The sequence below is a fragment of the Diabrotica virgifera genome, chromosome 8 (assembly GCF_917563875.1).
Source record: "Diabrotica virgifera virgifera chromosome 8, PGI_DIABVI_V3a".
Taxonomy (NCBI): Eukaryota; Metazoa; Arthropoda; class Insecta; order Coleoptera; family Chrysomelidae; genus Diabrotica; species Diabrotica virgifera.
The window spans coordinates 46,217,132-46,235,470 of NC_065450.1; the positions used below are offsets into that span (position 1 = coordinate 46,217,132).

Sequence of the window (18,339 nt, forward strand, 5' to 3'; positions counted from 1 at the left end):
AAAATTTTTTCATGGCGTGGCGTGGGTGTATCACACAACCATCTTGGCCTAGGAGAGATAGCTGTCTGACAAAGTTGGATATTCAAATCTGTCCTGTGTTGACGTTTGATAGATGACATTAAAAATATGAATATTTTCTACATTTTTACAAAGAAAATTGAAAACTTACAAAGAAATTTGATAAGGAAATGTACCTTAGATGCCTGTACTAGTCAACTAATAATTTAATTGTCTAAGCATAAGGCTATATTGCCATATCTGGACACACATAATCTGGACACACATAATATGCTATTACTATTAACTAAAGAACAGTCGGTCCGGGGGTAAAGGTAAGCAAAAATGCCTCAGTCGTTAAAGTGTTAAAAAAATCAAAATACTTACTGGTATATTTTTTCTAGATGGATAACTAAAATTCACGTCTTTAAAGCTTATATTTCCTTTGAGTACATCTAGTGTTTTTCCATTTTCTTTTGATAAATTAATTGTAGGTTTATGATCGATTACACTAAAAATTTTTGAAGCAGCAGCTTTTGAGATTCCAAATGCCTCTATATAAGGTGATGCTCCACCGAAATTACTAGCTCCGGACATAACGCTAAAGAAAACCTACAAAAACATGAAGAGACTATAAAACATTTCGTACAGGGTGTACCCGGATACGTGGAAAATTCGAAAATCTCTAAAAACATCCGAAAATACGAAAAATACGGAAAATATACGAGAAATAAGAAACAAAAACAAAAATGCCCAAAAAATACGAAACATGCGAAAAAACTTTCGGAAAATTCGAAAAAGGCGATTGATATGAAAAGTATACCGTGAATATGAAAAATTTGAAAAATACACGAAAAATACGAAAAACACGAAAATAACGCGGAAAATACCAAAAATTTGGAAATTATCCAAAAAAAAATACCCGGAAAATGCAAAATATATGAAAAATATAAGTACGGAGGATACGAATAATTCGAAAAATACATGAGAATAAGTACGAAAAATGTGAAAAAATCATCGGAAAATTCGAAAATACGAATAATACGAAAAATACCTGGAAATTACGGATAATACGAAATAAATATTTGACAAATACAAAAAAGCGGAAAATACTAGTATGTAATTGGAAAAATATATACCAAAGTGCGAAAAAATTCACGGAAAATTCTAAAAACTTCGGAAAATTTCTTGAATACTTACAGTTACCATATTACTAGGAGTATATATTGGATTCGTAACTGCTCTGTCCCTCAAAACTAATTTAACCCCATACCAAAAGGCCAGAGCATAACTGGAATAAATCATCAACCATAATAGACCAAAACCTAACGCTGAAAGCATCGATCTTCTTATATTATTTTTCTTGGCTAAAACTAAATTTTTGTTATATCTCTCTACTTCTTTCTTTTGACCTCCAAAAGCTGTCACTGTCCTGATTAATGATAATGCTTCTTCTGCTATTGAGCCAGCTGCGGCATAAGCTTCCATTTGATTTTTTGCTAATTTTGTGGTTAGCTATAACATCAAAATTTTTGAATCAGTTTAAAATCGTCCATATTATTTTCCTACATAAAAATACATTTTTTAATATTGTAATGAAAATGGGAGACATTTTATACGTATTTCTATTTATTCAAAGAGGACCATCAACCCTTTACATACCTTTCACCCTCATTAGGAATCATCGTAGGGTACATATGGTTACCCCTGAACGAAATAAAAAATAGTCTGGGCTAAAGTACGTCAAATTGTGTCGAAAATTTTATAGCCCTCCTTTAATTCAAAAAAGTTCGATACCCACAGCTCGAAGAAGTAATACATGAAGAGGCGTGGATGCGCTGTTGCCAAATCTACGGAATGAAATTAAATTTTAGCTATATCTTAGCTGCAGATAAGAAAATGTCAAAATTGGTAGTTACTGGACATGAAATTTTGATTTACTCGATAAGTTTCTCATTGAGACACTTTTTTAAGACGTCGCGTCAGATTAACCCTGTACTGTGTCACTCGAAATATGGCAAACAGCCGTATTGATGTTTACTTCTTCTTCTTCTACGGCACTACAGCCTAAATTGAGCCTTGGCCTCCACCCTTGTTTGTCTGTGGCTGCTCTCCTCCATAAACGGACCCCTAAAAGTGCTTGATGATGTTTACGTTATCCTTTATTAATAAATATATTAATTACTTTTTCAGTATAATATAAAGATAGCACCTATAATTGAGAATAAGCGTGCTGAAAAAACCGAGGTCTAGTGATTACTTTTGAAAGTACTTAGAAATCTCGATCGCACAAAATTCACTCGTTTGCTCTAAATTGAAAGCTTCTAAAGCTATTGTATGAAAATTGCCATTTTTTGGTAAATATTGCTACACCGCCGTGAATTTTTTGAGTTTCAGAAAAGGATAATGCAGCTTTACGATGAACTGATTTAAATTCCATTGTAACGGTACCGGATTAATAAGTCCTTCACCAGTGTAATTAATATGCGTCTGATCTGTTTGCTTCTGCGAATCGTCTATTAATCATGTCTTGGTAATTATTGTCCTAAATAAATTTACGATAACAAATGTTCATTAAATAATACTCAGTTTTAAACTATGTATTTTGTTTGTAATTTCAAACGAACAAAATTTAATTTCATTCCGTAGATTTGGCAACAGCGCATTCGGGCCTCTTCATTTATTACCTCTTCGAGCTGTGGGTGTCAAACCTTTTTAAATTAAAGCGGGCATACAATTCTCGACCCCATTTGACGGTTTTTAGCCATGGTATGTCGTCCAATGCCGAATTAAAATAAATAAATCGATATGGACACTGTAGCGACATCTGCTTAAAAACGTTGGAAGTTTTATTTCCGGAGAAATAAGCATTTACATTGTACCAGATTCAGGTATTCTAACTCCTGAATTCGTGCTTTCTAAAGCCACCTTTACACAGTCAATATTATTGATGTAATATTACTGTTGCAATATTTTTTAATGATATTATTGTTTCAATGTATTCCTTACATGATCAATATTGACCAATATCAATATTGCCTCAATAATAGTGACCGTGTAAAGGTGGCCTAATATTTACAAAGCAAGAGAAAGATGAGTTAAAGAAGACTATGAGAAGTCTAAAATTTGCACTTCACTGCCCCCTATACCCCTATACTTGCACTATACCCCTCCGATGAGCCCTAATTAGGGTAAAATGTACGTAAGTGGCTGATGGGGTTCTTTCCAGGGCCGTAACTACCATTGGGACAACCGGGGCAGTGCCCCGGGGCCCCCTGACCCGTGCATAGATTTTAAAGAGGAAAATAAAAATATGTATTTTAAATGCCGATTCCAACGAAAAACGAAATATTTTCAAATGACACAATTTTAAAAAGACCTAAATAAAGGACACCCTGGACCTCAACATAAAGTTTTAATTTTTCACTGGGGAAATTAGTCTTTTCGACTAAAATGAAATTGGAATAGAACAGGGGCCCCTGAGGCTTGAGCTAAGCTGGGTCCCCGAGACCTTAACATAAAAATTTAACAATTGGATATGGTAATTGAGTCAATACTCGCAATCTTTAGTTTGTATTTTTATTAGTTGTTACATAATCGTGGGGCAACCGGTTTCGAGTCTTACAATATATGACTCATCATCAGGCCCAGTACAAAAAAGTCTTCTCAATACAAACTACAAGATAACAGCCATTGAAACTGTTCCACAGCTAAAGATGTACATGCAGTCACCAGCTCCCATAAGGATAGTTGATCGATCAAACAACCTTTAGTCTCTTATATTGTAAGTTCTGTTCAATGTGGAACTTGGAAAAGAAAAATTCTTATGTTCCCAAAGACGTGTGTTTTATACCCTTCACAGTTGTTTTTTGTCAGGCTTAGCCGTTGTTTTTATATGTTTTATGTTTAGTAAATGTAAAAATATTTAATAATTTAATATTGGGACAACACTCACAAAAATTCCACATACACAAATTTTAAAAAAGTTTTTTGGTTGCCAAGACTTTTTATTTTATATTATGTTATGTTTTATTTTATAAAATAAAAAGTCTTGGCAACCAAAAAACTTTTTTAAAATTTGTGTATGTGGAATTTTTGTGAGTGTTGTCCCAATATTAAATTATTAAATATTTTTACATTTACTAAACATAAAACATATAAAAACAACGGCTAAGCCTGACAAAAAACAACTGTGAAGGGTATAAAACACACGTCTTTGGGAACATAAGAATTTTTCTTTTCCAAGTTCCACATTGAACACAACTTACAATATAAGAGACTAAAGGTTGTTTGATCGATCAACTATCCTTATGGGAGCTGGTGACTGCATGTACATCTTTAGCTGTGGAACAGTTTCAATGGCTGTTATCTTGTAGTTTGTATTGAGAAGACTTTTTTGTACTGGGCCTGATGATGAGTCATATATTGTAAGACTCGAAACCGGTTGCCCCACGATTATGTAACAACTAATAAAAATACAAACTAAAGATTGCGAGTATTGACTCAATTACCATATCCAATTGTATAATGGACTCGCATTGGCAACCCTTTCATCATTTATAAAAATTTAAATTATTCCTTAGGAAATTAATTATTTCGGCGTAATAAAACGTAAAATGCCATTGGAAGAGGGGCCCGGGCTAAGCTGGGGACCCCGATACCATTCGTAAAGATATGTCCAGGATACAACAACTCTAGGAAGGAATGCCTCAGGGGAGTATTTAATCGCCCATTCCAAATAACATTTTTGTTTCAGATTTGCCAACAGATGTAAGAACATTTTCTAAAAAATTTGTAACATTAGTTTCTATGGGTATCTCTTTAGAAACTTCAGTCATGGAATGCATGAAAATGCGTTTTCAAGGGGTTAAATATCAAACATTTTTCCCGACGCCCCTTTCGCTGGGGGTAAACCCCCCAGGAGGGGCCCCAACAGAAGACCCACAGACCCCCCGGTAGGGGGCCCTTAACTTCGTACTTACGGTCCTGGTTCTCTCTGAACGAATTGAAGTATAAGATGTCTCTCATTTTCATTTTATATTAGTTTATACCTATCTGAGTATAGGCACCAAGAATTCGTTGGATTTTTTACTTTGATGAATAGACAGGTAGTGAAGTGAAAAATTTAAACTTCCACTTACTAGTCTCTACTGCGTAGAAGCCAATCATATTATATTCTTAGTTGTACTTACGATTCCTACAGTGCGGACTATTATCAAAGTTGCGGGTAGAGATGTTAAACATATTAAAGCAAGTTCCCATCCTTTCACAAGAGCTATGATAATTGAAGTTAAAAAAACAACTTGAAAACTCCAGAATATCGGCACTTTTTCTCCTATACCATCTTCAAATTTGTGCAAATCACTAAAAAAGTTAATAGTTAGTACAGGAAATTAACAGAAGGAACTTGTTTTATAAACTAAATATTTAAAACCTTATCAAGTTTAAAAATAATTGGCTAGTTTATAGTACAACGGAACGGGGTAACAACGGGGACGTGCGCCGTCTATTGTTCTATGGCACATGCCGTCCCCGTCCATTCGTTAAATAAATTAGCATTAAGTGAAGTTATGGCATAAAATGAATACATCAGATCACAGAAACAGCTTAAATGGATCATAAAGATCTTAAACAGGCAATATCTCAAATTCGAATAAATTTTATTATAATCTTATAATAAAATTAGTAGTTGAATAGAAATAATAATAAAACCAAACTTACTCTGACATTCTGCTGGCAAACTCTCCAGTCTGATTGACATCGTACCAGCTTACATCTTGATTTAAAATAGATTTTAAATATGCAGACCTTATTTTGAAAATCTAAGAAAAACATAGGTACATATATGTATAAATGATAAATACATAAATATGTATAAGTAATCATTTATTATAACAATTTGAAAATTAAACATTTATAAATCTTCAATAAATTACAATTTATCTTTCCCTTAACCCTTAACCCTTAACCTTTAACTGGAGAGATCTCAGTTTAGCACACGAACTAAGACATGCCGTCTGACAGACTACCTTTTTTTAAGATAATAACCGCGTAAATCAATTTTTAAAATTTAATTAATAATATAGTACCGTATACATAACATATACTCTACGAGCTCCCTAGTGGGAGAGTTTTGGGGTAGTTCTGATTTCTTTCATTATATATGGATTTTGGGCTGCTGAATCCGAATATGAGGTTTGCGGACAAAATTCTTGCCGGAACATTGAAAAAATCGCGAGAAAATCGAAAAATTTCAGCTCTTTTCCGCTTTTTTGCTCAAATCTCGAAAACTATTAACTTTTAGTAAATGGTCTGTTAACAGAAATTAAAGTACTTAAAATTATCTACAAATATCACTATTTATTTTTTTTTTTCAGACGAACCCTTCGGTCTATACTGCAAGTTGAAAATTGTCAAGTAGTGGATAGTCCAAGGATCAAAATCTATATGATGCCGAAAGGCGCTTTTACCATGGGGGTGGTTGCCACCCCATCTCGTGGGTGGAAATTTTTTATTATATTTTGACCACAAAAGTTAGTAAAAACATTCATTCTAAGCAAAAAACGTTCTATACATTTTTTTCATAAAATTAATAGTTTTCGATTTATTCGCTATAGAAAGTGTTAGTTTTATTTCGAAAAAATCCATGTTGATAATAAGTGTTTGGCTAATAACTCCAACAGTTTTCGTTTTATCAAAACAACTTTACTTAACAAAAATGTACCTTTTGAAAAAATAAACAAAACTGTTCCTTTTAATTTTTTTAAGACCAATAGCAATCGAGCTATACGCTATTAAATGCTCTTCTTCGTCAAATGCTAAATACTGTAGTTTCAAAGTCAAAAGACGGGAAAACTATGCATTTTTCGAGGATACTTTGTTTAAACTAATTTAAAGTATTTAAAAATATCTATCGCCAGAAATAAAAACAAAGTATCTAGCTCAAAAATTAAGTGACGTATATTGAAAAGAATGTTAGTCCCTACTTTTTTTCAGCGAACAAGTGATCCGAAGCAACCTCCTAATCACCACTCTAATTAAAATTAGTCATTAACCTTATTTTGTCTTGTTTATTTGTATATTATTAATAGGTTCTAGAAGTTTGACCGGCTTAGAATGATCAGTTTAAAAAAATGGAGTTCTAAGCGAATAACGAATTTTTGTAGTTTGGAAAAAAAAATGGATTTTCTTCAGCATAGAAAGATTAGCATCAGAGATACAAAAAAAATGTTTCAATATAAAATTTTAGCTTATTTAATTCCCAAGAAACTGGTTTGCCAAAATTTTTACTACGGCAAAAATTGAGTGAGTTATTGATAATTAAAACTTGTAATGACATGCAAAAACCACCTTTACCAACCCTTTCAAAGTCACCTCTTTTTGCGACTGAGGATTCTAAAAATATTTAATATCAATAGGCTTATAGAACTTATAAAAACCTACAAAATTCTTTTTTACCAAATTTTCTAAGATAAAAAATAGAAAAGTTACGGCTAAAAAATCAATATATTTTTTTGAAAAAAAAGGAGAAATCCAATTGGAAGCATAATAATGTAAGTTAGGGGTGTTTTTAGTCATTAGCCTTATTAATTCTTCTTTATTTATGTATTATTAATAGATTCTAGAAGTTTGACTGGCTTAGAAAGATTAGTTTTTAACAAACTGGAGTTAAAAGCGAATAACGAATTTTTGTAGTTTGGTAAAAATGTCGATTTCTTCGGAATAGAAAGATAAGCATCAGAGATACGAAAAAATGTTTAAATATGAAATTGTAGGTTATTTAATTCCCAAGAACTTGGTTTACAAAAATTTTTTCTACGGCATAAATTGAGTGAATCGTAAATTAGTATATTATTGAAAAACACTTATTTTTTCGATATAAAACTAACACTTTCAATAGCGAATAAATCGAAAACTATTCACTTTATCAAAAAAATGTATAGAAAATTTTTTGTTTAGAATGAATGTTTTCATCAACTTTTGCGGTCAAAATATAATAAAATATTTCCACCAACGGGATGGGGTGGCAGCCACTCCCATGGTAAAAGCGCCTTTCGGCATTATAGAGATTTTAATCCTTGGACTATCCACTACTTATTCTCAAATTTTAAAGCAAATCGATCCATTCTGTAAAAATTGCGAGGTGAAAAGCTTCGGTTCCTGGACTATATGGTACGTCTCTTCTCACAGCTTCCATGAATCCATTTCATCCTAAAATACCGAGAATGTCTCTGCTTTTCTCTTAGAGCCACAGAAGGTCAGGCACAGATGGAGTCACAGTTTGAGTTGGTGTGAACATTCCCTTCGGATCCTGATTTCTGATAAACCTTGAGGTTTTGTCCTTTCAAAATGCATTAGTTGAACCGCTCTCTGATTTCCATAAACCTCAGGTGCGGGTTTAGTTTTTAGCCGAGGAATGGATTCTTCTTCTTCTTGTGCCACTCCTATCGGAGATTGGAAATCTCCGATAGGAGTGGCACAAGGTTGGAAATCTCCGAGGAATGGATTGGTTAGGAGTTATTGCATGTTTTGTGCAATACAAGAAATGCCACCCATGACGTAAAAAGTGTGGTATCCGTCGATTTTATGTACGTTAACCCTTTCGGTCCCAACGCTGCATATATATGTTTTTGAAAAAGTGGGTCTGTATTCCCAGCCGCCGTATATATACGTTTAAGGTGTTATGGTCTCAATTTACTAAAGCCAAAAATATGCGTTACTTATAAAATTTTAGACTCATTGGTGTCCCAATGCCGTAGAAATATGTCCGAAAATGTTAGATTATTGTTCCCAAAGCCTCAAAATGTTTGCACCTAAGACATGTCATGCGGACCCATTGTATATATTTGTTCACACATTTTAGATATATGCTATATTGTAGCACTGGTGGCAACGCTTATAGGTAGCTGCTAGAAGGTGAAGCGTTTGTAGCCACAGAAAAGACCAGAAAAAAAAGAAGCGAATCGAGATACATGTGTGCAAGATGCGGAGTCGGCCTTTGCGTAGTGTCATGTTTTGAGGAGTACCACAAAAGAAAACTTTTAACGTTAATTTAGATTACATATTTTTTTTTAAGTTAGTTACATTTTTTCAAGTTGGTTTTGCTCTCTGATGAGTACTTTTGAAAAGAAGTTGGTTAAAAAAACTCATTAAAAAACATGTTTTGGTCATTTAGGGGAGTGCATATTTATAGATTTTCAGTTCGGAAAAAATCAAACAAGATAAAACTTTTTGTAATTTCATTAAGAAATGTTTAATAAACAACACATCAAAAAGTTCTACTCGAGAAGTGGGTGCTTCATTTTTTATTAAACAAATGAACTGCGAAATTAGATGTTTTTTTTTAAATAACTCGGAAAATATAAATTTTAGAAAAAAACTGACTTGACCATTGAAAAATTCAGAAAATTTTACAAAAAAAAAAACTTTCTATAAAGAATTTTCTAAAATTAAATCTGTATCTTCTAGGATTTTTTATTTATAACGCTAAAGTCACCCTCCTCACAAACATTGGCGCATTGTAAACTAGCGTACGGCGAAGTGCACGGTTGAGTTATTTTAATGTAATTCTTTAACTAATGGATAAAATGAAATTTTACAAATTGAACATGAAAAAAGAATAATTAAGCTATCTTATGGTTAAAGAAATAAAATGTATGGGAATAAGTACGGTGGGGGGGGGGGGGGGGGGGGAATGAGCCTTACATGAATTTTGTTTAAAAATGATTTAAAAATGTGTAACTAATACAATTTTTCTTATAAAACCCTCAATTTTGCACAAATTACAAGCGATCTTACTAAATTTCAAGCATCTTACTAAATGATGTTTCATTCAAAAAAATCTCCAAAATTTAAGTCAAATGATATGACGTCTCAAATAATGTAATTTTTGAAATCTTCGTAGTTTTACAGAATTACCACCAATTTAAGACGGTTGTTCTGAAGCTATTTCCTTGTGGCATTTTTATGATTAATTATTTATATGGGAAATAAGCCACAATTAAAATGAAAAAAATAATTTTATTAACGTTTCGACGCCCAAATCGGGTGCCGTTGTCAAAATACAAAATATTACTAAAATAAACTAAAGTGTTGTTGCTAAGCAAAAAAAAATTCTTCTAATAATTTATTTAATCTCACTCATTTATATTGGCAATTCAGACATATATTATACATTTTAAAGTAGAAGACTTTAAAATGATATTGCCAATATTTATGAGTTGCGTTCCTGGGACGACTTACTGAAAGATAGTTCATTCGATTACATGAAATTAACCCCAACTCAAGAATATCCGTCATAAAAAATTATAGCATGTGATATGTCTTTAAAAAGACAACCAAATGCAACGACAGTAAAATTCTCGCGTTAGAGACTTCATAGTAAATCACAAGGGAAAACCAGGAAAAACCTTGTGATACTATCCCGACATCGTAAGTATTTGGTCTTACATTAATTTACTCTCAAAAAATAATACCAAATTCTGACTTGTAACATGTTTAAATTATAAATATTATTAATAATACTAGATATATAAGTAATACTAAAATATAAAATATGTACTAGCTCGATATTATTGACTTACTAATCTTGGTATTTTCTTTCTATTGACTTCCTCTTTCAGTATGGGTAACCACATCCTACTGCATTCTACCGAGGAATTTGCGACACAATTGGTTTCATTTAGCATAATTAGAGCCGCTTCTTTGATTTTTCTCTTTTTACTATCTGATTCTTTCAGGACTATACTTGAATCTCTCCACTGAACTCTATGTTCATTATCCCATGCGTGTTGACATATTTGAGATCTCTCAAATTCTCTATTTTTAATATAAGATTGATGTTCACTTATTCTAACGTCTAATGGTCTTGATGTCTCACCTAAATAAAATTGTTCGCATTCACAAGGTATTTTATAAATGCAATTTTTTGTTCTTTCTTGATCATTGTTAGGTTTAGTTTTAGATAGAATAGATCTCAATGTGTTTGTTGTTAATAAAATTATTTTTTTCATTTTAATTGTGGCTTATTTCCCATATAAATAATTAATCAATTTAAGACGGTATTACTCAAGTTTGCATAGATCTATTACAGTTTTATAAGTGCATTTTTAAAGCTTAGGATGTAATATTTAAAATACACTAAATTATTGTACTTTAGAAATGCAGTAGACTATTTCTTTTTTAGAAAATTAAGAAAGATAACAAAAATGTAATACAAAAACCGAAAATTACTATCTAAAAAAATGTTTATACAAAGTGATCAAAACGTTTTTCTGTAAAACTTACCTAAAATACATTTAATAATAAGCTTGAACAATAATAAATTTTCAGCAAAAAAAATTTTTTTAGCTCTTATACAGTATGTCTGCGTAACTTGGAACCTATTCTATTATAACTTTTTTATTATCAGTTTTACGAAAAAATGGTATTCTTTATAAAATACTCTGCATCGTATATAATCTAATATGCAATAATCAAATATCAAATTTACATACTTGTATTTTTTTACATACTTCGTATAAAATTAAAAAAGTTTGATATCTGATGGTTGTATCTTAGATTTTAGAACAGGGAGAGCATTTTATGAAGAATAACTTTTTTTCGTAAAAGTGATAATAAAATAATTATCATAATTGTAATAAAATGATGATGAGTATCCGTAATTTGAGAAAAAATTGAAATTTTTTTTCGATTAGAATGATGTAATTATATATTTAAACATAGTTTTTAATTTCAAACAATTTTTCATGATAGCATTTTCTGATATTCTGGAATATAAAGGTACTTTACTCTTTAACGAAATTCATATTTTTGACATAACTCGTATAAAATTGATAAAATTTGATATATGATGGTTGAATCTTAGATATTTGACTATCCAGAGCATTTTATGAGGAATAACTTTTTTCGTAAAATTGATAATAAATAAGTTTTCCATGTGGTTCCTAGCTACACAGACATACTGCATAAGAGCTTCTGTATAAGAATTTTCAAATTCAGCATAATCAAAAACAAAATAGAAATATATTTGATCAAAGCAAAATGATGGATTTAACTATATTTTTAAAATTATTTATACAAAACAATTGTTATTGTTTAAACAATTAATAAACAATTAGCGACCAGATCTGCGAGTAGAACTTTTTACTTTAACATGTATATAAACTAACAAAAAAAGGTTTAGACAAATATAAACTTGTTTAAATTTTTCCGAAACAATGCATGTTTTCGTTCTAATTGCACTCCCCTAATTTATTTGTTTATTTATATGCAACGTATATAGAAGGCAATGGGACTCTAAGCATGAAAAAACCTTTGGGATTGAAGGACCAACATGCAAATTAAGGCCTGGCATAGAAAGGGTTAAAATCAGCGTTTTCGTACACCTGTTGTGTAAAGCAAGGCTGGTCAATTTTCTGCGGATCGCCTGCTATTGCTGACACTTTCAGATAAGCAACGCGCTTGCTCAAAGTCTTGTAGCAGCAGTAAGGCCCAGATAGTTGGTCTCACCATTCCTTTCAGGGTTGGCCGTTTTCTCTACAAAAAGTACGGCTCAAGAAAATAGGTTGATGTAGTTTCCTCTTTGTGGTTTTGTTCATGCTATACAGAAACTGTTCACCTGAAGTGCCAGCATTCGCAGGCGATCCGCAGAAAATTGTCCTGCCATGCTTTACACAGCAGGTGTACGATAACGCTGATTTTAACGTACATACAATCGACGAATACCAACACTTTTCACGTCATATGTGGCATTTCTTGTATTGCACCAAAACATGCAGTAGCTCCTAAGGAATCCATTCCTCGGATAAAAAAAAACCCCGCCTGAGATTTATGGAAGTCAGGGAGCTGTTCAACTAATTCATTTTAAAAGGACAAAACCTCAAGGTTTATCAGAAATCAAGATAACAGATCCGAAGGAAATATTCACACCAGCTGAAACTGTGACTCCATCTGTGCCTGATCTTACATACCTGACATACCATACCTATGAACTAACATTTATTATTTGTACAGAAAACTAGGAGAAATTTATCGAATGACAGCATTTTAATAAAAAATAAAGTTTTGGAATGTAAAAAGTGGGTTTTGCCGAGACCGTTAAAAATGGGCAATTTTCAACTTGTACTTTAGACCAAACGGTTCGTCTGAAAAAAAAAGTAAACAGTAATATTTGTAGATAATTGTAAGTACTTTAATTTCTGTTAACAGACCATTTACTGAAAGTTAATAGTTTTCGAGATTTGAGCAAAAAAGCAGAAAAAAGCTGAAATTTTTCGCTTTTTTCGCGATTTTTTCAATGTTCTGGCAAGAAATTCTGTCCTCAAACCTCATATTCGGATTCAGCAGCCCAAAATCCATATATAGTGATAGAAATCAGAACTACCCCAAAACTTTCCTAGTCAAAACACAATTTTATTGAATCATGTTGACAGTGTATTGCAACGAGCATTTAATGATGGTCATTATGAAGTGAGTAATGGATACGAAATGAGCCGCCTATCTGCGAGTTTTGTATAGAATACGAGCTTCATAATGATAATTAAATGCAAGTTGTATACACGATTTTTTCTATGATCATTCAAAACAAAAATATATTTAAATTTATTAATTTTGACATTTTTAAAATATAATTTTTACCCCCTTGTGGCTCAGTAGTAAGAGCGCCTTTCTTTGGATCGAAAGGTCCGAATGGTCGTGAGTTCGAATCTCACCAGGGTCAGAAATTTTTCGTTTATTATAAATTAGTAAATGAAAATAGTTTCTGTCCTTGTGGGATCGGTACTCACCGGAGGGACCGCAGACGTTCGGATACAATTAGCGTCCCTTTGCAAAGACAATGACGTCGACTTTGCAAAGTAACAAGACACTTACTCAACACACACACTACACATGACACCAGGTACCTAACTGCAAAAATTCACCGTACCTACCATGCCAATATCCATTAGTTGTCGAGGCATTAGCTAAATAAAAAAATATATTACTTTTTAAATTAGTCAGTTTGCTTACATCATGCCCCGCTAACTCTAATAAAAAACATGTAATCGTATTTATTTTCCTTCCGTTTAGTCAGAGGCGCTGATGTCGGCATTGTGATTGGTGGAACATGACCTTTGACAAATCCTGCGCTATCTGTGAATCTGTAATCTGTGTTCGTGTTCGTTCGTTCGTTGTCGTTCACTTATTTTATATGGTCGGTTATTTGGTGTTTGTGTTTAGTTTGTGTCGCCATAAAAAGCTGATATTCAGTCGTGTTTTTTGATGTTTTTGTTATTTCATAATCGAGTACCTTTTTAAAGGTAAGTTTTTCTGATTGTAGGTACTGTTTATCCAACAGTTTTAAAATACACATTTTATTTCGCGTTTTGTTGTTGGGTCTAATGGCCGATCAGCTGTTGTGTGCAGCCGATAAATTCAACAAGTAAACATATATTTAATCGAAATTAAATACTCATATTTCTATGTAAAATGTCACATTATTGTATAAATAAATAATTAAGAAACAAAAGTTGTTTGTGTTTTACCTTTATTGTCCAGTTGAATAAAATAATATTAAATATTGGAAGTACCGTATGGAGGCTATGGTGTACCTAGCGTGGAGGCTAGATAACGCTACCCTTCCTATCCAATCAACCGCAAGAACGTTTAAAATTTCACACCTATCATGTCGAAGCTACAGATCACTTATGTGGAGGCCAGATTTGTAGTATCCTTCCAATTTTCCAGGTGCTGAAATACGTGACATATTTTTTGAAGGGTAAGATCGCATTCTACCAAATCACACAACACTTTTTTCTATGGCTTACATATTGAGAACTGTCAAAGCGTATGTATTTGACTCGCCATTGGTCACTGTGCGTGTGCCACCCATAGATATAATAACCTGTAGATTAGCTATGGGCCGCTCTGTGCATCGAGGTGTAACGACGATATCAAGGACGCCATTGGTCAATATTCATTTTGAGTGATCTAGCCATCTTTGTCCGTCATATGAGCGGTATCGCTTTAAAAAGAGATAGATAGACCACCGATCGACTGCCCGCGAGTTACGCTTTTTTGCTCAGTATGCCTTGTCTACGGTTAACATGTCTCTGGTACCACCTTCATCGCGAATGTCATATCTCGATTCTATTGGTTAAAAATCTGTATCGTAATGAAAATCTGTGTCATAATGAAGCTCATTATAAACCGGGAGATATTAACAGAAGTTCAACCACGATTTTCTAAGTCCTGCCCTTTGCAATACTGGAAGGTTAGAGAAGGTACTTACAATTTGTAGAAAAATCCACTGGTTTCCTGTGACATTTTCCTGTGAAAATTAGATTTTCCATGAAAAAAAAAATTGGGAGTTGCGATGAATTTTTAAGTCCTGACATATCCATAGAATAACAGGATATAATACTATCTATTTTATGAAGAAAATTTTTTGGGCAGGACGGTTGCAAAAGGACTAAGATATACAAACATATCATGAGAAAAAATGAAATTTTCATAATTTTCTAAGTCCTGCCAACTTAATAAATTAATCATATTTATTTCAAAATGACCAAAAAAAATGTTGGCATGACGTCACCTAATGTTTAACTGCACTTGTTTCTTGGAAAATTCTGTATAAAATTTTCACTCTGGTTCCGTGATTTTTTAAGTCAAAATAAATTTTGTTATAAAATAAATAATTTCAGTAGACATTATTCAAAATAGCAGGATGTTTAGTTACACCTTTTTTACTGTATATAGTTAAAAAATGTGTACGAAAATTCGTGAAAAATTACACGGTTTTCTAAGTCATGCCATTTCGCACATATCTCAAGAAGGTTAATATAAATATATTTTCAAAGAGGCAGGATGGTTGTATAGTTATTTCGTATAAAGAAATTAAATTGTGTGTCTGTAAAATTATTTCAGGGTGTTACCTATGCAAACATATTCATATCACCACAATTTTCTGAGTCATGCCATGTCGAGTATGCTTAAAAAATACTAATCTAAAACCGTTTAAAACTTGGCAGGATAACCGCAAAGATGAATAATACAAAAAATTAATTTGTATATCATTAAAACAATCGTATCCTATTAAATATTATTTTCCTGAATAATGTCTCGGAATTTTTACACACTTTTCAAATTTAATAGCAAACTGTAACATCTTTATTTTAAGTGATTAGATCATATTTTATCTAAGTAAATGCAATAAAATTAAATAAACAATTTTTACAATTAATTGGTTATAGTAGGGAATTTAGCTACCCATTATATTATACAGGGTGTCCAGAAACTCTCATAACAAACGAAAACCGGAGATTCCTCAGATAATTTTAAGAAAATTTAACTCAATTCACCTAGTTCAAAAATGCTTCCGTGGAAAGCTAGAGTTCTTTAAAGATGGCGTCTTGTAATTCATCATCGTCATAATTCAACCCGGATCTATCCACTGCTGGATATAGGTCTACCTCAGTCTTCTCCATGCATTTCTGTCCTGTGCTGTCTGCATCAAGTTTCTGTCGATCCGTTTGATGTCATCAGACCATCTGGTTGGCGGACGACCTCTACTTCGATATGCTTCGTCTAGAAGAAGCATATCGAAGTCTTGTAATTAGTTTCTTTAAAATCGCTCCAGAACGTTTTTATTTGGAAAAACGAAAACTGGTACACTTATTGATCTTCCAGAGGTCAATTGTCAAATGTCAATTATCAATTGTCAATTTTTAGTACCGGTCATAGGGGTCCGTTTTGGGTACGGAAACGGATATTTTATCAAATAACTTTTCTGTCTAACTTTTAAGCATTTCTGACACTGGATTATTAAATTCTGGGATAGTTTTGTACTAAAAGGTACTTTTGCTTTAACTCAGAAGAATACGCAGTTTTCTAGAAAAATCGATTTGAAAATTTTTTTGTTTTTTGTTTTTTTGAGTTTAAAAGAATTTAGAAAAATTCTATTTAGGAAAACGAAAACTGCTACGTTTATTTCTCTTTCAGAGATGAATCGATTTTATCAATTGTGAATTTCTAGTTCTGGTTATAGGCATCCGTCTTGGGTAGATCAACGGATATTTTATCTCATAACTTATTGGTCTTTAAATTTTTAGACATTTTTGAAAGTAGAGTATTAAATTATGAGGTATTCTAGTACTAAATGTTACTCTTGCTTTAAGTCGGCAAACACACCGTTTTTTTTTTCAATTTTTTTAAAAATTTTTTCAAATTCAACAAACGAAAAATTTTAAAATGGATTTTTCCAGAAAACAGGAGTACCTTTTAGTACTAGAATACCTCACAATTTAATAATCTAGTGTCAAAAATACCTAAAAGGAAAAGACAAAAAATATTCCTATGACCGGTACTAGAGATTCGCAATTGATGGAATACGCGCCATCTGTAAAGAGCTTTAGCTCCCTTAGGCAAGCCGCACATCAAAGAAACATGAAACGTAAATCACGTTTCATTGAAATAAAACACTGCTAACAAATAGACGTCCGGCCATTTATGCGACTCTCCGAAAATAAAAATGTTTTATGATCATGAATCACACTCGTTTCATTGGTAGGCGGACTTTAAGATTTGTTTAGCCGTGTTTTATTTTCATGAAACGTTGTTTTTTGTTATCAATATATTTTTGTTGCATAGCAATTTTATCCCGCCTTCTTACTTGTTCGAACACAAAATACACACGCATGTAACAGGCGCTAAGTTGACGCACTCAACTGGTTTTCCTGATATTGTAGGATTGTAGATATTGTCCTGATATTGTTTCCTATATTTGATAGCAAAATGTCCTAACACTAACAACACCAGAATAAATCGATTTTTAAATACAGCACCTATCTACTTGCAACTTTTTGCATTGTGTTCAGGATAACATCAGGAAAAGGTGTACAATATAAAAATGGGTGGACATTTTTATTTCGGTTCTGCATAATATCCAAATTAAAAAAATGAAATTTTGAGCAAAAAATTTCGTAAAAAATACAATGTTGTAGGAAATAAACACCCTACAAATCGAAAGAAATAGAAGTTTCTACGATGATTCGAAAGGAAGATATCGTCAAAAAACCAAAAAACACTTTTTAATTTTTTTTGTGATATGGGTAGGGTTAGGGGTCTAAAAATTGTTTCGGTCGGATAATTTTTGATGTAAAATAACACGGTATGTATTTTTATTTTTGGAATATCGCTGCGAAAATTTTTCACCATCTTAAGCGGCTCAAACAGTGTAATAAAAGTTTACTAGACAAGAAGATTTGGCTCCCAATTTTTTTAATTGCTCTAATGTTCATATTTGGCTTAATAAGTTTGCCGACCACTGACGTAGACAAAAAAACACGCAAACACAAAATCTGA

At 32.4% G+C, this 18,339-nt stretch overlaps 2 protein-coding genes across 2 annotated transcripts in view; both read right to left on the minus strand.

Annotated features, from left to right (window-relative positions):
- LOC126889941 (ATP-dependent translocase ABCB1-like) overlaps positions 1-18,339 on the minus strand; it is a 341,038-nt gene that overhangs the window by 289,420 nt on the left and 33,279 nt on the right. The gene's annotated exons all lie outside the window — the stretch shown is intronic.
- Positions 1-18,339, minus strand: part of LOC126890148 (ATP-dependent translocase ABCB1-like) — a 124,605-nt gene that overhangs the window by 102,063 nt on the left and 4,203 nt on the right. The window contains exons 3-6 of the mRNA XM_050658998.1: positions 5,719-5,819; positions 5,190-5,361; positions 1,198-1,512; positions 385-609 (exon numbers count right to left, since the gene is read on the minus strand). Coding sequence (XP_050514955.1) covers positions 385-609; positions 1,198-1,512; positions 5,190-5,361; positions 5,719-5,819 — 813 coding nt within the window. The remainder of the gene's footprint in view (positions 1-384; positions 610-1,197; positions 1,513-5,189; positions 5,362-5,718; positions 5,820-18,339) is intronic.